The sequence below is a fragment of the Ruditapes philippinarum genome, unplaced genomic scaffold (assembly GCF_026571515.1).
Source record: "Ruditapes philippinarum isolate M1 unplaced genomic scaffold, ASM2657151v2 ctg551_1_1_1_1, whole genome shotgun sequence".
Lineage (NCBI taxonomy): Eukaryota > Metazoa > Mollusca > Bivalvia > Venerida > Veneridae > Ruditapes > Ruditapes philippinarum.
This window is the reverse complement of record NW_026855869.1, coordinates 412631-434539: the sequence shown is the minus strand read 5'-3', so window position 1 is coordinate 434539 and position 21909 is coordinate 412631. Positions and strand designations below refer to the sequence as shown.

At 32.8% G+C, this 21909-nt stretch overlaps 1 protein-coding gene and 1 long non-coding RNA gene across 2 annotated transcripts; both read left to right on the top strand.

Annotated features, from left to right (window-relative positions):
* The first annotated feature begins 2079 nt into the window (after positions 1-2079).
* On the top strand, positions 2080-9827 carry LOC132744668 (uncharacterized). The gene is made up of 2 exons (XR_009627733.1): positions 2080-2572; positions 9658-9827. It is a non-coding gene; the product is annotated as an uncharacterized LOC132744668 (long non-coding RNA).
* A 409-nt stretch (positions 9828-10236) lies between these two features.
* LOC132744667 (uncharacterized) lies at positions 10237-21646 on the top strand. Its single transcript, XM_060733426.1, has 4 exons — positions 10237-10392; positions 14619-15053; positions 15359-15527; positions 15737-21646. Exon 4 carries the CDS (start codon positions 17177-17179, stop codon positions 20093-20095), a length of 2919 nt encoding a protein of 972 aa, XP_060589409.1. The 5' UTR covers positions 10237-10392; positions 14619-15053; positions 15359-15527; positions 15737-17176; the 3' UTR covers positions 20096-21646.
* The last annotated feature ends 263 nt before the right edge of the window (positions 21647-21909 follow it).

Below are 21909 nucleotides of genomic sequence, written 5' to 3'. Positions count from 1 at the left end.
TTTTTGTTGATGCTGTACTCGCGTCGGCCGTCACTAGACGGCTTATCAAAATGGGCGGGGAACATCTCTTTAAATGGTAGCGGACTTATTCTAATCAAGGATGATGTTTTGTGTTGTTCTCTATGTTGTTCTATGATCTCCGAGTGATGATTGTTGATGTAGAAATTCAGACGAAGACTCAAAGTCTTGTCTCTCTATGGTTGATGACGGTGACTAAAAATAAATGTCACCGGCTGGAGAGTCGTAGTTTAACACAATAATTACACTATCGATAAACAGTTAAAATAATTCATTTAAGTAACAATTATGTTAAGAATTAAAAGGTGCAACAATTTATCAATAATATTTAAAGTTTGACTACTACGCGGACTGTCAGACCAAAGTTTAAAAGTTTAATATTTTAGAATAAATGTCCCCAAAAAAAGCTGGACATAAAAATTTACGTAAAGATCTAAACTATTTAAATGTAATACGTATAATTTGATTAACTTTGCCTCAAAATCAGAAATTTAATTATTTAAGAATATTTTAAATAGAAATGAGACAATACTTGTGCTCAGAAGAAAATCTAGAAGACGACTGCTCGGAACTGATTTTGGACGTTCTGAGCCGATAGCGCGCATGTGCAGTCACCGTGTCCGAGCCGATGCTCATACGCAGTACATGTAAATGAGCCGGAGATGAGCCGATATACATGTACAATGCATGTTAGGGAGCCGGGACAGAGCCGCTGCACATAAGAGAGCCGGTAATACGATCCGCATAATAATACAAATCCGACTATTAAACAATGAACGAGATGAAATAAACGCATGCGCAAAGATGAAAATGAAAGTTAATTGTTATCAACAGACACGAAATCAGCAAAATACATCTAGTCCACGCGATGACAGTCGTAAGCAGCCGTATTTAATAAAAAGGTTCAATGAATACTTACTATAGATAATTGTAATTCCCATGTTGGATGTTTCATGTAAAAAAAATAGAACGAAAAAATAATTCCATAAAAATAACCGTAATTGATGTCGTAGAAATTGTATAATTCCCTGCGGGCCGAAGCCCGCAGGGTATTGGTACGTTTAATTTTTGAGGCATGGAGGAGCACGTGACCTGTTTTCGGTACATGGAGGAGCATATGATCTGTAAACCGTACATGATTGGATAATTGGCCTTTTCGAAAACCTAGCTAAATACCGTTTGTCCGGTAGGTTACGGATTTACCTCTAGGGAATTAGTCGCAATTACACCTAATTAAGAACATAAAACTATTACGTGATATTTCTAATTTAACCATTTAAGGTGAAAAAACTGGCATGATGTATTTGAAAATTATCAATGTTTCTTTAATATCTACATGTGTATCTCAAATTTTACAAACAATAAATTGTTAACAGTGAAAATCTACAAAATTAAAACATTCTTAGTGGCAGCTGCCATAATAAATAGTGATATTTTCTGCGTACACGTGTGTGTTTTCCCTTTTTTACATGGAATTATTCATACAATGGTATTTAATCATTTTCTTAAAAAGAAATAATTGTTTTATTTTCGACTTTTTCCGGTCTCCGGTCTTCAACGGTCACAAGTCTCCAAAGACCTTATTATTGTCAACAAACGTTTATTTTCCCCCCAAACAATGTTGAAAATAGTTAAATGAAATATCTTTATATCTTTAAAAATGTTACCCGCAATAAACGATTTTACTTGTTAGAGTATTGCATAGAAACATGAACCCTCAGATGTCACACTATTAATAAATTCCCGTCTGGTTCTTGTACGGGGGGAGGGAGGGGCGTCTGGTTCTTGTACGGGGGGCGGGGGTAGCCAGATGCCTGGATAGTTACCGATCAGACTGATTATTAATTATGGTAAGAATGTAATATAGCCGTTTTCCATTATATATTTGTATATGTTTATGTATGTATACTGCTATTGCTATTGTGGGACTTGTGCATTTTGTAAATAAATTGAAACTGAAATTGGTCTGTACAATAGCAGAAATTAGTAATATTATATACCGGAATTTAATATGAAATTTTAAAAAATTAACATTAAATGGCAAACAACATTTGATTTCAGTTGCATAATAGTATAATAGTTTAAAAGAATTTTAATAATGCAATATTTACTTTTGCATAATAAATTTTGGTAACAATTTCATTAAAACTCAAAATGTAACTTTGTTGAACTTAAATGTCGCTAAACAACGCTAGCTACCTGAAATGACGTAGTCATAAGTAAGGCATAACGTTGTCTATTGTTTTGATACCCGGCTATGAATAGAACGGGGCGAAAGTTCTATATCGTACTCAGTTTAAAACAATATGATATGGCTTATATATGTCATTGGTATATTAACTTTCAATAATTTATCGAAAATTTAGCATAGATTACTGAGAAATGTAACTTGTAATGGATGAACAAGAGTTTTTACGTTATAAACTGAGTATCATCGTGTATTTATGAAATGTACCGAATGGGACTCCATACTTCGAATAAGTCAGCAGTGCGTACTGTGAGTCATTCACTACGTTCGAGAAGTATGTAATGCTGCAGTGGATATGGATTTCAAGTAAGTAAATTTTACTTGATATTTACTAATTTTGTCTGTCTTTTATGCTAATCATGATAGCACATTTTTGATAACATCTCTGTTTGGCTTCAGCTTAATTATTCACGGCATGACTTTTTAACGAAAACTGAGGTTGATGTAGATTTGTTTGTGTGTTTTGAATTTAGGTCTGCATTATACTAAATACAGTTATAAACATGGCGGATAGTGCAAGTTTCACGCGTTTCGTTAGTAAAGCGTGAAATATTTGTCTATTCGTAACGTGTATAGTTTACAATTTAAAGTATTGGTCAACACTTGTGCACGAGTTTTACGTGCTTGATAGTGTAGTATTTACAGGTTTATGTGTATGAAATATTCATTCTATCAGACGATTCAGTACAAGCAATATTTTCTAGCAAAGATAATAGGGCGGAAATTATGTACATGCACATAATGTATTTCAATTGTCATTAAACATTAGCTGAAAATGTAAAAGTTAAAATCAGACTTTATAAATAATTATATCTATTGTTATTGTATTATCATTATCATCTTTGGCCCGTATTCAGAATCGATACTTTAACATTCGCACTCAATGAGTAAATATTATCCCATATAATTGCCTAACGGTTAAGACAGTCCTCACCTTTCAGTAAATAGAGGATATTCAAGTTTTTTTTTCTATAAATACAGGATTTATTTTCATCAAGTGGTATGAAACTAAATATTTCATGAGTGGCTATAACCACGAGTGAAATATGATAATTTTCATACCCCAAGATGAAAATTAATCCTGTATTTATAGAAAAAACTTGAATTTTTTGTTTATCATATACATGTACATTTTTCTTTTTTTTACATTACAATTTGAAAGATTTCCCCTTGAATTTTGTTTATTGGCTGAATTTAGAAGAAAGTAGTCCGACAAGACACCAGTGAAAATACGGAAAATATGTTTCACTGCAGTGAAAAAATATTTTTTTTACAGTGAAATTACGGAAAATGAAAATTCGCATTTTACAATATTTCTCAATATTTCATTTATAAGCATATAATAAAGTGGTATTCAGGTTATAAAGTAAGTGTCGAGTGAACTCAGGAAAGTTGAGAATCTGTGAGATTAGGAGGGGGTCCTCAATAAAATGATACTGAATAACACTTACAGTATTGATTTCGAATTAATTTCGTCCCATGTACATCTAAGTGCATCATATATACGAACTGACAGTATTTTAGAAAATAAATGTTGGAAAACAGATACTTAAGATAGAGATGATCCAATTAAATTTATGTCTATCAGAAATTTTGATTTTCAAAGGGGTATACCCGGTGTGATACAAGTAGTATGAACTATTAAGAGTGTATTCAGCTCGCGGGATACCAGTACTTATGCCAAAAAGAAATGAATTTATACGACTTCAAGTTGGAAATTTCTTGAATTTCCTTTTATCCATAAAAATGATTGTTCCTGTGTTTGTCAATATGACCGTTGATGATTCTAGACAAGTTTGAATTGCAACATGTTTATCCTCATATTCTACAGTTAAGGTATTGTCTATTCAGCACTGATAAAAAATGTGATACGTAATAAATATCAGTCTATAAAGAAGACAAAAATAAAATTTTAAGAGGATATTTTTTCGTTTGAGTAAATATGGAATATATTTTCACGAAACGTGATAAAATGCCACATATTTTCACGAGCCGGGACGCAGTAATCTGAAAGTATTTAAATGAGAACAGTGAATGGTATATGTGTAAAAAGGTTGTTTTTGTAAGATAAATTTGAAAGAAACCATCTCATTATGGAATTACAGAGAAAAGATTAATAACAGTTTATAGGACATCTTAAAAAAAATCAACATTTTTTGTCATAATTTTCTGTCTCTGACAATAAAGATAATTTTACACTAAAAATACAGTTAAATTGCATTTTTGAAACAAATCTGATATATGAATGGTAAAAAGAAATGTAATTATGCAGTGGTTATTTCTGTCGAAAATAACGTAAAAGATTGCACATGGTAATTTCCATATTTTTGGCGGCCATCCTGGACGCCATCTTGGATTTCTTAGACCCCCAGCTCTTTCGGAAAAAATGAAATCCCATTTCGTATCGTAGAGATCCAGCCAAATATTTTGGTTTATCACACACCCGTGCCGATTTTGCGACTCCGTAAAAATGGTATTGTACGGCCGTGCATATATTTTGACGTGACGTCATTAGCGTTACACAAACATAGTGTAAAGGCGCGCTAAATGTTAGCGTGTTACTATAGGCGCGTCAGTGAAAAATGACTCTTTTTTCACTTTAAACGGTCTTTATTTTGGGTGTGTGATAAAAATAATATTAAATTCGTGTAAATTCATTACTGAATGAGCCAGAGGCTCGCATAATATAATTTTATTCAACTCGTGTATTACTTACACTCATTCAATATCCTCTATATATGAAACCCTCTGTTTATGATCGGAGATCAGTTAGGTGTTCCTAGGCTCATGAAATTTGCAGCACTACTAAAAGTCCTCGGATGATTTGTCGTATGCGTCTAAATTTAGGCATATGTATCACACTGTTTGGGATTGACATAGAATTCCCAATATATATATTTGAAAATATTTCAAAGGAAACATGACAGAAAAATATCTTCATGGCGTCATGAATAACCATGTCATAAAGTTAGCGTTGACGTTTGAGTATTTTAATTTAAAAAAATAAATCAAAATCCACATAGCAAAACAATATCTTGAATATTTGTTTAGCATTTGTTTAGCATAATTTATGTAAAATATACTTCACTAAACGAGTATGGTATGATATTACTTACATTTTAATAACAGTTGTATAATGATTTACCGCTTCAGTCATTAGGTATTCCAGCATCACAATCAAACAGGGTTGATTTGTTTGTTTGTTTTTGTTGGGTTTTTTTAGGGGGGGGGGGGATTATGTACAAAATCATTGAATTTGATACAAGAAATTAAAAAGATTAGGGTTATATAAAATTGTAGATACCAACGACAAATATTTAAATAAAGGCGCGTTATACCTCTTTCTATTCTAATTCTTTAGAAAAATAATTAAAAACTATGTGTTATGATGGTAGAAAATGTAAACAATGAAGTATTTTGACTTCCATACAAAATGATAATGCAATATGATTATACCCTTTGCAAAAGTTGAAATTTCAAATTAATGATATCACTTGTTATACGATTATATAATCAAATAAGAGATTATTTTGAAATTGAAGTGGATAATTTAACCATTTTTAAATGTTTTATTACGAATAATCAGCAACAAATATTTGTTTTTACTTTTATGTCAATATATGAACACCATACAATTCAACTTTGTAACATGATATGTATATTGCGTTCTTGTTTACGTGCCGAAGTAATATCTCCGGAATTACTGTATCGCTATGATAATGTGAGAGTGACGGTACAAAAGTTTATATTTTTGTCTGAATAGGTAAAACAGGTATTTTAGAAGCGAATATAGTACAAGAAAAAGTAAAAAGTACAATTTGAAATGTCTGGATGGCAAAGTTGGTAAAGTCATTAAAATTCATTACAAATTAAACATTTTCACGAGTGCGAGTCTCACAAGCTTTTTCTTTTTCTTAATTTACTGAAGATACAAATGAATTGGAAAATAAAGGTAGTTTCGTTATGATATCTAATAATTCACCGGTAATAATATTTTTTATCATGTGTAGTGTAAAATATGCAGTAGTAACAGTACGAGTATTTTGTGCCAACTCAGCTATGTGTACATGTAATAATTCCGATTAGTATTCAATGTAAGATTGTACCAACTTTTATATATTACTTTTGTAAACAAAACAAAAAATATTGCGATGATAAGTTTTTAGAAATGAACACAACACTTAACACGTCTTTTCATCAAGAAAAAATAAAACATATTCGTATTTTATTGTCTATAGACATAGACATTATTTTCGAGAAAAAAGTACAATCCGAACTAGTCTTGCATTGATATTGAACTAGAAGATTAACTGACAACCTTGCTGACAGTTGATTGAGTTGTCGATATTTTAATTTATATCGCAAGCCAGGTGATAAACACAATATGAGACAAAAGTTGTTGTATTTTCTCGTGGTAAATTAAGAAATAAGCCTGTATTTTATTTCAATAATGCACCTCTAGAAGCTGTAGATGATTTTAGTTATTTAGGTGTGATATTCAACTTTAATGGTAAATTTAATAAAACAATAAAACACTTGACAGATCAAGCTAGGAAGGCTATGTTTAGTATTTTAACTAAAATTAAGAAATTGTGTTTGCCAATTGATATTTAGTTACAGTTGTTTGACAGTATGGTTAAGCCAATGTTATTGTATGGGTCTGAGGTGTGGGGATTTGAGAATAATTCTATTATTTCTCAGTTTCAATTAAAATTTTAAAAGTATATACTTAAACTTAAGATGTCAACTCCTTCGGTTATGGTCTTGGGAGAATTAGGTGCATTTCCTATTGAAAATGAAATTACTTGCAGAATGTTAATTTTTTTGAGTAAATTAGTTAATGGTAAAAATGATAAAATATGTGCTTCTTTGTACCAAACTATGTATAATCTTCATGAAAAGGGTATTTTACATCAGTGGATTGAGAAAGTAAAATCTACTTTGAATAATATTGGTTGTTCTGATTTTTAAATAACTCAGAATGTTGCAAATTTTAATAATTTTAAATATGTAATAAAATCACGATTACGTGATCAGTTTTTACAAGTATGGAATAGTGAAGTTTTTGATTCTGCTAAGTGTTTAAATTATAGAATATAAATTATATAGGATATTTGTTTGTTTGTGTGTAAGATGAAATTTTATTTCATCGAGTGAGAATACTGTTTTTAAAGTTCATGAAATGAAATAAAATTACATCTTACACAACAAACAAACAAATTTTCTTTTTATTTTATGCTTAAAAACAAGTTAAAACGAAATTTCCATAATATTAACGTTAATATTAAAATCTGTTTTCCCCCATTGAGATCCCCATTTAGTCGGAATTTCTCATTAAAAACAAGAAGTCTTGAGCTGATAAATAAGTCCGACAATCAACGTTAAATGACGGTGATATTATTCATTTTATTAAAAAAATATGAATGATCGCTTGTTTTAATAATAAAATCAAACAATTCTTGTAGGAGAAAAAGTCCAACCATCCATCCATATTTCTGTTACTTACTGCGAATTTATATTAGACCTGGCTTTGTAAAATGTAAGCGGCAGCCAATTTTTTAAAGTTGTGTATTTCATGGGAGGAAAATAGTTGTGTTTGATTCAGAGGGATATCATTTGGATTTGTTAGTCATACACCTTTTTAAAAGAAAGAAAACTTATTTGAGGATTGCAACAGACAAAAAATAAGTGTTGACAGATGTGAAAACATTCAAAAAAGCAGCTAGGAAAATGGAAAACTTGGAAGCTGGCTCAGGAACGCTGGGTTGTTTACTTGTTCTTCGAGTGATGGCTGTCAGTGCTTTTCAATTTTTCATAAAGCATACGGCAGTTATTGCTCGTAGGATGCTTTAATATGCCCAAATGTCACCAAGAGCAGTTTTGCATGTGGAAGGAATGTATTTTTCAGACTGTAAAACTGAAACCAAAAAAATTGGAGACGAAATTTGTTGATTGGAATTTTAATGAATAGAAGTAAGTTTACTTCTTTTTATTACTTTTGACATTTTAGTTTATCAATTTCAGTTTTGCTTTTTCTTTAAACAGCCTGACATTGTCAGAATTGTCAGCAAAAATAAAATTGTGGTACCACATGGGGAACATCTTAAAAAAGTAGTATCGTCATTGAAAATTGTGAAATTATATTTTGATAATTTTCACTGTGAAATTATCAAATATAATTTTCACGGATAAATCAGTAATCCACTGAAATCATAAAATAAATAAAACTTAATTTAAATTAGAACATTATTTACTATGTTTACCGAGAAATTTAGCAATTACTCTTTGTAAATTTAGATGTCTCAATTCTAATATTCCTATAGAGAAAGGTCGCTATTTTGGTATTGAAAGAGAAAATAGAACATGCTCACTTTGTAATCAGCAAGAAATAGGTGATGAATTTCACTATATTTTTAAATGTACTTATTTTAATCATGAAAGACACAGGTATATCAGTAATTATTATTCAAGGTTTTCTTAGTATTTTAAATTTTAGGCTCTAATGTGTAGCGACAACAGAAATACTTTATTTAATCTAGCCATTTTTGTCAAATCTGCCATGCTGAAATTTCAATATTTGCTTATTTACTTCTATGCCTTGTTTGTATTATTATTTTTTTTGTTTTGTTGATTGTTCACAATTATGCCCTTAAGGGCCATGAGTTTTTGTTTATAAATAAAATAATGCATTGATAACTGGTTTACACTGTAATAGTGAACTTGTCCGCTGTGTCACTAAATAATTATTCTTAACGGACAGTACAGAGTGCCTTTATTTACGGTGTTTTGATTGTTTGACATTCCGGTTTTATGTTGAATAGGTTATACCTATGAAGCCAATCAACCAATTCGGTATTCCTACATAATTAACTAATAATTACCAATTTTCCCGCAAATGGCCGACTATAAATCAGACAGTGGTAACGGTTAAAATACATTTCAAACAAGCGGCGTCATGTCGAAAAAATGCAATTTTTGGACAATATAAACAGTTTCAGTGGATAAGTTTCTAATTTTTAAGAGTCAAGTTTTCAAATAAGAGAAACTTTAAATGAAGAGGATATTTGTTCTATTTTTAAGTTTTAGTAGATCAACTGATGTGCTGTAAGAGTGTATGTTTCAGGTGCGTTAGCTCGTAATTCAGCTGTTTAATTTCACCGGTATTCAGAATAATAATAATAATCACGACACTTACTTAAGACGTATTTTCAGATTGATGTTTGAGAAGGATACACAACAGCGCATGATGTTCATCCGGATTGGAAAAGTTGGCTATTCTTGGAAATAGTGTTCAAAATTTCAAGTAGAATACTAAATGTTAGACAAGTTACATTGATTATTTACAATGAGGTTCATGTGTTTGAATTTAATATGAAATGTATTTATTTCAGGTATGTGATTTAAGACGTGAGTGAGGTTGTTGTTATTTTTGTGGTGTTTTTTAGACGTGGTCAGTTCTTTGTTGAGAAGGCAGTCCCCTTTACAAAGCAGGCTGTGATAGAGAAATAACTTCGGATTGATGAGCTTTCGCATTTCCCCTTACTGAATTCTATATATTAATGTAAGTACGTATATAAAATGATGATTTAGAAATTAAATAATCTGTCATATGATTTGACTTTCCTTGTATATTACATTTTTCAATATTTATGATATACGTTAGGACAAAGACGATAATAGTTTGATATCTAAGTTGTTATCTATCACGTAGTTCATATTATTATCTTTAATCAATTTAACATTAAACTTTATTAAAGTATGTCAACATGTTAGTCTGTCTTCAGTTTTATGTCACTTCGCATTTTCATATAGGATCAATACATGTATGTACTGAAATTTTAGTAAACCTTTACTGAATGGGTTGACTTCAAATTTTGTATAATTGTTTTGGATATTCTAAAACAAAATTAAAACAATAATTAAAGTAAGACTTAAATTGAAAGTTTGTGTTTGTATTTAAAGGCTTACTGAAAAAAACAACGGACCAAACAATTTCACAATGGCGACTTTCAACACTCAAAACTTTTCTTCGTCCTTCAACTTCGAAGATTTTTCATCCCGATTGAACGAGCCAGAAGCTAAACTTATAATTGTTGATATTGCTAATGAAGTATCTTCAAGTCAAGGTTAGAGTAAATTACATTTTATTGAATTCAATAGACACGTTAAAAGTAACCAGAGCGATCAGTGATCACATGTGTCGCCTCATGATAGCTAATTGCATGTTGCAGGACACAAAAATCATTAACATGGCAAAACGCGTTTTTGTGGTTGTCGCCTCTACAGCGTAGTGGCAACTTGTAGGGATAACTTCTCCGTCGTCGGTCTCTTTGTTCGTCCTTCACATTCTTTTCCGAACTACTCCTCTTTTACCCCTGTCACACTAGGGCTGCGTTCTCACGGCGTCCAAAAACATCTGAACGCCGAGTTAAGCGCAGTAAGATCGCAAACATGGCGACAACATCGCCGCAACATCGCAGTGGCATCGCATAGAAAACGCGCATTTTGAGCATGCTCAAAACAAACGCCGTCACTCGGCGTTCTAATAAGACCGCTATGGGATAGCAGTAAGGACGTCGTAGCTGCTCAGTAGTATCTCCTACAACGCAACAGGAGCGCCGTGAAAGCGCAGAAGGATCGACGAATGAACGCCGTGGTTAGCCACGGCGCTTGTACGGAGATTGTACGGCGTCTCTACCGCCCTTATACTGCGTGTGTACGGCGCTTTTACGGAGCCTTATTTCTCTAAAACGCTCATACTGCGACTGTCATTGCGACCATTGCGCTCTTTAGGCGATTCTGCTGCGTTAATCTGAAATTGCAGAATACAGTAACAGTAGAATCCCTACTTAACCACCCCGGAATTAAGACCACCCCTCTATTAAGACCAATCTTTCAAAGAACGGAATTTTCTATTCCTTATGTTAATGTTAACATGATCCACAATGAAGGCCATCCCATTTATCCACTTTTAAGATTATCAGCTTCAGTCCCAATTCATTGTTCTATTTATTTAACCCCATTATAGAAACCACTGATCTTCCAGTCAATATCTATTCAGATCTCAAGTTGTATGAATTTCCTTGGCACTGCATGACAATTGATGAAACTAGGTGTTTAAACTGTTATGATTGTAAAATTGTATAAAGGTGAGAAAATAAACTTCCATTGATTTATTGTTACGTTCTGCACATTTATTTTGTGAAGAAATAATTTCTTAATTAGATCTAATAGGTAAATAAGGTACATGAAACAAGCCATTTGAATATTTAATCTTTAATAGATCTATTAAAGATCCTGCAACACATTTTTTGCCGGGTTGCACAGTTGCAAACCCGGGTTATAGTATGGTGAATGTCGGGCGGCGGGCGGGCGGGCGGGGAAAAACTTTCGTAATAGTTTCCTCAGCAACTACTTATCACAGCCCCTTGATATTTGGCAAACATCATTGACACATGGTTCTATACCGTGGGATTTGATTTCAGGTCTGTCGCTCATCCACTTCCTGATTATCGACTTAGTTAAATTTCAACATTAATGGTCAATGATAGGAAATTTTGTAACAGTTTTCTCAGCAACTACTTATCACAGCCTCTTGATATTTAGTTTATAGCATGAACACATGGTACCATACCGTGGGATTAGATTTCAGGTCTGTCGCGTATCCACTTCCTGTTTGAACAACTTAGTTAAATATTCAACATTAATGGTCAATGGTAGGAAATTTTTCGTAACAGTTTTCTCAGCAAGTACTTATCACAGCTTCTTGATATTTAGCATACAGCATTGCCTCATAGTCCCATACTGTGGGATTCGATTTCAGGTCTGTTGCTCATCCACTTCCTGTTTGCCGACTTAGTTAAATTTTCAACATTAATGGTCAATGGTAAACATTTTTTGTAACATCAAAGCCTCATGATATTTGGTATACAAATGCAACCCGGCCTTTTCTGTCTTTGACCCATTTTTTATGGTTTTAAATCATAAATATGATACTCAAATTAAGATTTATCAATACTGTAGGTTCCAAAAAAGCATTATTTATAAAGATATTACAGAATTTAACATTTTATGTAAATAAAGAGTGATACAAATGTAATAAAATATTTTCTATAAAGTTTAAGTCAAATTTTACAATAAGAAATGAATGCATATATCTTAATTATTACATATCATATGCACAAAAAATTGCAGTACATATTTTACATATTCTTCGATGTTTGAAAATTGTTTTAATTGAATAATTATGTTAATATATATAATTTCACTTAGTGTGGTAAACCACTTTGATCATAAAAATATCTTCAGACTTATGTTCTAATTAGAATTAAATATAATAACATCACTTTATATTAATATTTGTAGGTTATGATATAATTGTTTAAACATGTTTATACATAATAATTCAAATAAAGTGGCCATGAAATATATGTACTTTGATAATTACTCGTATATCCACGATTAAGACCACCCGTAAATAAGACCACTTAAGTAACGCCTTTTAACGTTATTTTCATTGTATATATAAAATGTACATGCAAGTAAATACCCTTTCACCATGGATGTTGAACGGCAGCAAGGCGGAATATTGCTTTCTTGCATGCAGGTGCAGCAGGTACACGACTATTCAGAAGTGAGTCGCTGGTATATGAATCACGATTTCAGCGCAGTGTGATCGAGCGCCGCAAGCACTGTGTGAGTGCCGCGAAAGCGCAGTGGAAGCGCAAAGAACGCAGTAAAAACGATGACCGAACGCAAAGCGCAAAGAACGCAGTAAAAACGATGACCGAACGCAGACAATCGCCAATCAAACGCGGTAAAACGCACTTCAACGCCATGGAAGCTTCGTAGCAACGCCATGATCGCTATGAGGACGCCGGGAAGACGTCGTGAAGTATCCATGTCAACAAAAATATCAGATTTTTCTTGCGATCTCGCTGCGTTTTGTGAAGTTCAACAACGCTGTGCCAGCGCAGTAAAAGCGCAGTCTAGTGTGACAGAGCCTTTACTTAACATTACGAGCAATAGTTAATTTCGTTTTTTATAATTCTTTTAAACATTAGCGTTTTACTAGTTCATATCATGAAAAATAGTAGTAGTGAACATTATAGCTGCAATATTATGCACTATTATATGACCAAGTTAACAATGTACCGAAATTTAGATGCTCCTTTAACTTTTGCACTTTCGCGTATGACTGAAATACGAAATGCGCAATTCTCAAATTTGATTTTCTTGAAATGTTGTCGTCGGAGGCATGCAGCTTAATTACTGTTTATTCCAATAAAACGATATAACGATATATATGAGTTTGATAACATAACATAATTTGTTCCCCTTGCAATATGAATGATAAATTCTTTTTTCTAATTTCTTGAATTTTGAATATTTTTATTTATGAAAAATCTTAGTACATTGGTCTCAAAGATTGATTTCTATGAAAATATTTGGGCTGATCTGGAGGCATGCAGTTTTCAGTGTTAACAATCCACTGGCATACGTAACAACCCTTTGCTGTTTAGTGTTTAAATATCAAATATAAGTAATCATTGCCATTTCTGAAGAGTTTTGTCGTGATACAAGTTAAAGTAGCACGCCTCCAGATTCCTGCTAATGTTCATGAAAATTTTGAAAATGTATTCAAAGGTAAAATATTATTAAGCTGACAGAGTAAATAATATGCACAATTCAAACGGCACTTACAACCAATGTAAATTACAAAAAAAGAGGTCAAAATATGCAAAATAAACCCTTACTGTGTTAGTAACGCAGTAGAAATATGGTGAAAATTGGCCATCAATCGCAAATAACATGGAAATTATTACTTTTATCTTTAGTCTTTAAACCTCAATACATTTTTCTCAAGTTTTATTTTGAAATATTTTGGCTCATCTGAAGGCATGCAGCTTTAAAAGAATATACTTTAAAACACACTAAGTTAATAAACGATATGTTAAGTTTCTTGGATAAGGGCAATTCAATTGTATGAAATAAAATAATGTATTAGTTTGAGCTCTGTAGCAGTTTTGTAAATTTGTAGAAATTCCGTCAGATCATCTTACAAGTTGACCTTTTAGCATATTTCTAGCGGCAAACAACCGAAGAGACATTCATTTTATTTGGCTATAATATTTTACAACTTTCCCATTTCATAGCACAGCAAGGGTACCAATAATTATGTTTCTATCTAAAGTAAAGTAAGATGTTTAATATTCTGACTTGAGGTAAGTGTAGGTACTCACACGTTTTATTTCAACAAATTTAATATCTTACAAACTCTTCTAACAACCCGAAAAGCACGAAATATGATTTCATATTGTAATTGAAAATGCATTTTTTTCATTTTATACAGTAGGTAAACCTGATATAGAAGACGACCAAAAAAGATGGCTGATTGTTGGGATATGTCTACACAGTGTCATATCTCCTGCATTAAGAAAGTATATACCACCTGTTGTAAGCCAGCTCTACAACAAATTGAAGCAAACAAACAAGATAGACACACAATCATTTGCGCAACACATGAAGCGTTATAAACCAACAAACAAAGAATTGAACTACGAGGCGATCAATAACAACAGTGCCATACCAAAAGTGAAAGGAAAAAAAGATGAACAGAAATACAACTATGATGTAACAAACGATGTAGATCTGACTAAACTGTTCATGATTACCAGCATGGCACACTATACCGGATTCGACGACACATGTGACTCCTCAGCTCTCCTTGGGAATCATTGTTAACATAGATACATTCCCAGCTTTACCACGAAAAACGGCTGAAAAGGTACTTATTTCTTATTTTTTTAATAAATGATTTAATTACTGTATCACTTCATTTCAGATTTAAAAGTTAATAGGCAACTTAGAACGATTCAAATCAACGATTTATTTTAAATAAAATAAAAAAACAACAACAACAAAAATATGCTAATATGTTTAATAATGTCAAACGAATTACATATTTACGACAATAACACTAGATATACATAATTTACACTGCCTGTGACAGTATAAATTTAGACATTTAATTTTATATGATCTCGTGACATTTATAAAAGTATATATGAAAATAAAAAAGTTGTTTTACAGTTAAGAACGGATATTCGAAATCCGTGGGCACACTGCAACTTTTCTGAATGGGACGTGATCAAGTACCAAAACTCATTCCAACTGATGCATCAGTTCATTAGAAATCTGTTACTTCCAGTTCAAGATGAGACAGCAATTCTTGCACAGCTGATGAAATGGCAAACAAATGGTTCGTTTGACATGTTATATTTAAGATATTCTTTCGATAAGCTGATACCAGGAACGTTGATTTACTTTTCTTATGATATGACTGAAGTCATAAATTCTTAAACTTGTACTAAATTTATATACAAATTTCGAATATTTAAACAATCTATAAAATTAAAAGTGTGATTGCAACTTTGGGTACTTATTATTGAAAATAAAATTATGTTACAGGACTGCAATTTTTGCAAGGGACAACACTTGGACTTGAACTGGTGCAAGAACTTAAAAATGAGACCAGGGCATTAAGTAAATACATTCTTGATGTTGTTTCAAAAAATGATACGAGTTTTCAAGTTGTTCACACATCGATACTGTCAATAGAAAGTTCGTTAAATAAAACACTTGAAAGAATTAATAACATTGAAACTCAGAGTCTTCAGATGAAAGTGGACATACAGTCGTTAACAGATGCGGTGACAGGTATGCAAGATTCACAAAAAGCAGATTTTGAAAGTGTTGAAAAGATGAAGGCTGAATTGAGCAATGTTCAAACAATAAAACTCATTCACAACTTGCTGATTCAACTATTAAAGTTTCCCAATTAGAAAGTCGTGTAGACAGTCTTTCATTGAACGTTTCTGGAAATATGAATACATTGCATGACATAAATACAGAGGTAAATGTTGTAAAGAATGAACTAAAGGGGACACAAGAAGCTCTTAAAACTAGTACACTTAACTTTCAAAGTACAAAGTCAGACGTCGCTAAAAATACTTTGGATATCGCTAATATAGCAAAATACCTATCATATGACAGACCCAATGGAAAAGTATTCTTTTATCCTCCGGACAGGGTTTCTACATTCGTTAGTCGCCTAGATGAATTGGAACAACTGCAAAAAGGGTTTAAAAGTCGAAGTAGTGAAACACATACACAAGTTATTTGCGGGTTAGGGGGAATCGGTAAAACAACGTTGGCAGTAGAATATGCATGGACATTTCAAACATTTTATCCTGGAGGTGTGTTTTGGATGTCAGCAGAAACAAATGAAGCATTGGAAGATTCTGTACAACGTCTTGCTATAGACACAAATACTGTTGGAAAGAATGCTAAAGAAACGCTAGGTTAAAACGCTTAAATGGTTGTCCTGTGTTCAAGAGAGTTGGCTCTTGTTTATCGACAACGTGGACATGGATGAAATTCAGGGAAGTGTGAAAGAAATACTTCTCTCACCTTGGAAAAGGGGTTCAAAGGGGCATATCATTATCACTTCTCGGAGAGAAGCACAGAACGCAGAAGAGACATTCTATGTGAGATTGACGACTGCATCTCTTTAGATGTTTTAAATAGGAACGAAAGTGTTGAATTTATGATGATACGTACAGGTCAGAGTGGTAAAATAACGATAGTTTATTAGAATTAGCAGAAGAGCTCGGTGGACTTCCACTCGCTTTGGAACAAGCAGCTGCTTACATAAAAGCTATACACTGTTCATTTGATGAGTATCTGAAAAAATTTAAACGGAAGAGATTAGGTGTACTCAAAGCAGTAAGATCACAATATGATGTGTCAAAAGAACGTTTAGCGGTGCGAACAACTTGGCAATTAAACTTTGAATACATTGAAAAACAATCTCGGGAAGATGGACTTGGATTTTCAGCAATAACTGTGATGGAAATTGTGGCCTTCCTATATGCTGACGATATCCCGATGATTCTTTTAAATGTTGGCTCGCCAAACATTCTTGACGAAGATCTACTCGACATTTTTGAAGAAGAAATGGGAATTAAACAAGTTGCTGAAATACTATCACGATTCTCTTTGTTTAACAGATACAGCACTAATAGCATGAGTGTGCATCGTTTAGTTCAGGAGGTAATCCGACAGAATATTAAAGGTGCAGAGAGAAATGCTTTCATCTTACAGTGTGCATCACGAATGGTCAATATGGCGTTAGAAAACACACAATCGCCAACGGATGCATTACAAGAGGAAAATATAGGGAGAGCTTCCTTACAAATGTGGAGTAAGTTAGCACTCAATGCAAATACTCTAAAAACTTATCTGTTTGACTACACAAAAAGACATGAAACATCGAAACACATCTGCTTTAACATAGAAACAACAAGGATTTTACAAACTAGTGCAATATATCACAGTCTGTACCAAAGGCAGGACGAGGCCTTAGCATGTCAAGCGCAAATGCTGAGCATTATACCGGCTCTTTCAATTTCAGAACGTGACTATAATTATCTGACCAGAATTAAGATACCTCTTCTACAGAATGATAGGCTTATTCTTCAAAGTAGCATAACAATGGTTATACCAGCAGACTCGGTTGCATCGTCAGATCCTAGTCAAGACCAAACTATCGCACTTTTGGATACAGAATCGTTGCACAAGATGGGAAATGATGCATTTAAGGAGGCAAGATACCAAGTTGCAATACAATGTTATTCTGAGGCGATCACAGCAAGTAATGAAAAGATTGACATAACAAAGTATCTAACAAACAGAAGTCTGGCGTACTTAAGAATATGCGACTATGAGAATGCTTTACGCGATGCAGATAAGTGCATACAAATCGATCCGAAATCATACAAAGCCTATTGTTGGAAAGCGTATGCAATAGGAAATCTCATACGTCTTGAAGTTTTACCTAAATCCTGGGAGTCTGCCGGATTAGCTGCAGCAGCTGTTGCTGGACACCTAAACAAACAATGCTTACTGGAATACAGGATGAAAATTGAATATCCGGTGGTAAGATACAAAATAATTGAAAATGAATCTGAACTTGGCATGGAAATATCGTCCATGATGAACAGGACGTATACAACATTACTTTTGCGTAGAGGCAGATACAAAATTGCGCTTGATAAAGGGGAGATCACTACCAAAAGCGTTCAGATCATTGGCATTGAGGATGAAGTTCAAATTCATAGCACATTTGGCGTTGCTTTGGTAAATCCGAAACAGTTTTTGCCCCAGTTTCAGATTGAACAAAAGATAAATGTTTATTTTGAAAATGTCTCTTTTCCAAATGAAACTGGTCAGATAACAATCCGCACTGGTGTTAATGCAATATTCTACAAATGCAAATTCTCAAACGCGAAAAAGGGATGCGAAAAATTTCCATTTTGCGATGGTTATTCCGGTTGTGTCAATCCATGTACTGACGAATGCAGCTCTTTATTTTTGAAACAAAGGAATGTGTCAGCTCCGCATCCCAGTGGCGTTGTTGGTTGTCCAGGCATTTGTGCAAGTGAAAATGGAAATGTATTGATTGACAACTGTCTTCTTGATAGGTGTGGTGGTGGTGGAACTTTAAGTGCAGAAGGGGCTGTGTTAAAGATCAAGAACAGTGTTGTTTGTAATATGAGACAGATGGGTATTGAAGCAAGAGATGGTGGCACTACCATTGTTGAAAATTGTACAATTTGTGACAATCAGTTTCACGGGGTGGCTATAGGACCAATGGGAAAAGGACATATAAAAAATTGTATCATACAGAATAACAAAAATGAAGGTATCTGGTGTGGTGGCAACTTGACAAATGTAGGTGAATCACGTTTAGCATTCACAACAGATTCAGGAGGTGGGTCTACATGCAAGATATTGGATAATTTGATCTATCAAAATGGTATGTCAGGAATTTCATTAGATGGTGGATCGTATGATGTGTCCGGAAATAGAATTTTTGACAACTGGCTTTGGGGAATGATGGTAAAATCTCGATCAACAACAAATATTTGCAACAACGATATATTTGAGAATAAATGCGGTGGTATAAGGATTGGAGTAAATTATTCAGGTGTAGTCGTATTAGATGGAAATTCCATCCGGGATCATACTGGCCCTGCTATTCACACAGAAACGGATCCAGATGTGAGTCTTTTCGGAAGATCATTGCCCGCAAGTCCGATGATGAAAGATATTGGTATGTTGGATGATGAGAGCAATATATTTTCAATACCACCTATTATTACTACAAGGAATGTTTTTGAGAAAAATAACAGAGGGCAGCAACATCCAAGTAAGATGTCAGTCCTTCTAGAAACTTGTTGTTTCTGTCATGCTTTTTCCAAAACATTGAAAAAATGTGCGAAGTGTAAAAAGGCAAGTTATTGTTCAAAGGAATGTCAAACACATCACTGGAAACGACACAAGTCCATATGCAAACTAATTGTTGAAAACTTTACAGTAGATATTAAGATGGTAAATACAGTGAAATGGAACGATTTTCTCAGTCCTGGAAAGTCTGTAGTGCGGGGGACTAATGCTCCGTTACCAGGTTTAGGAAAGGGTCAACCTCCAGACAAATTAAGTGAAAGGAAATTTATCATTAAAGTACAGTCGGGAACAGAATACACGCCATATAATCCAAACAAAGATTTAAGGCTGTATGACCAAACACAGACACTAGACGTATTTTTCAAAAGCCCTACAATTTGTCACTTGGTTTTTGAATGTGGAGTTCTTGCTGCAACAAAATTCACTACTAAGAAAATGTTCTGCTGGGCTTCTTATAAATGTAGAGGCAGCGTTCTTCGTATCTATACAGACAACTTGCCTCCTTTTCAAACGTGGTAAAGTTGTGTTACTGTTTTGCTACTTTCAAGCAAAGATTCGAAAAAATCTAGGAGAAAACAGTTGTTTGTCAAATTCCTAAGAACCTATATAAAACTGAGTCGTCATGTAGTCTACCATGGTAACATATAATATGATGCAGACACAGTGTAGTTTAACATGAACTTGGTCGGCAAGAATCATTCTCGTAGACATTAACTACAAGTCAGGAAAATAAAAAAAAAATACTATTAATAGGATTACTACACACTTTATTATTTGAAAGATTTCTAAATGAATAATTTATAGATTTTCTGGTATATACACATACTTATACTTAATAATAATAAAGGGAAAGAAGGGATTAATCTCATTGGATTTAACGGCATTTAAATCAGAGTTCATGTGTGATTTTTACGAATGCGTCAAAGAATTTATACATATATGCATGGATTTATTGTAATATAAATCCGTGATATATGGACGGTGGAAAATTGAGATGAAAAGAAAAGGTGACCAAAAGAATAAAGAACGTTCGCCTATCCAAATGATCTCCTTCTTAACCATCGTCAGTGTTAACTTCTTAGGTAATTTCCTACGATTGTATCCTTTTTAAGAAGCGCTAGAGGCAGTACATCGTCGGATAGCAATTAATATTTATCATATCACATGTCATGTTACATGTTAATCGGCCGAAGGTATCCGACGATGGAGGCAGTATCATTATTCTTTGTTATAACTATGGAAATCTTGGTCTATAAGTGTTGTTTTTACGTTGCTGTTTAAATGATATTGTTTTGATATCAGAATCCAGTACCTTTTTCCAATTAAACATTTTTCTGGTGAAAAAATTATGTCAAATCAAAAATCACTCACTATGATATGTAATAAATATTTTTTTTAATTTCTATGTACAGCGGACGCAGTGTTGTTTATTTGTGATTTTAGATAAGTATATTTGTTTTAACGTCGTACTTTACTATTGGTTATGTTTATTTTGAAAGTAAGTCAGTAAATATGCTAACTATGATTTTTTTCTTGTATTTTGTTACAAAGACAATTTGATGATTTTGTAAAAAAAAATGTATTAACAATTAGAGTTATGCACATTTGTAATATCAATTTTCATTTGACACTTATGACATTTATTTATAGTTTCTGTATACACAGATGCTGCAAAATTCATGAATCAATTATATCTTAATTGAAGAAAACAGTTGTATCATAAATTTGTTATTTTTCTCAAGTTATATAACTGTTTGTTATATAAGCTTTCATAGAGACACTGATTTAAATTATAATAGTTAATATTGGGTCATATAGCATGTTATAAACCTCACATATTGTATATGGATGCAGCTGTTTCCAATCAGTGTTCAATGAAGATTTTTTTCTTTCATCCTTTTCTTATTATTTTATTAGATTTTTCTTAGATGTATCGATCAATTGTCATTTCCGTATTAAGAAATTGAAGATAATGAAAGAAAGTTGAAAAAAGAAGTATTGAATTGAAGGTGTTAACAAAATAATCATATGATTTGTATCTTATTTGTGGGAATAAAATTTGAACAAAAAGAGTTCGTCAATTTGAAAGTCTTGAAAAATAACACTGACATGTAAAATAAGCTGATATAGCACATATCTTAGTGATTGAATATTGCATTCAACAGCTGTAAAATTATGATTGAATTACAATGACTTGAGTTTCCTTTTCACTTTTTCTGCATCAATTTATTAGAAAAATATGTCTTATATATACTTCATTCGCAGGGACATATGTTACCGATATATTTCTCTTTATCAAAATTATTACATGGATCTGTTTTATTCCAGATACC

What these genes read in the sequence shown, in the direction of transcription:
- LOC132744667 (XM_060733426.1), top strand. Translation starts at nt 17,177, where the DNA reads ATGGAAATTGTGGCCTTCCTATATGCTGACGATATCCCGATGATTCTT.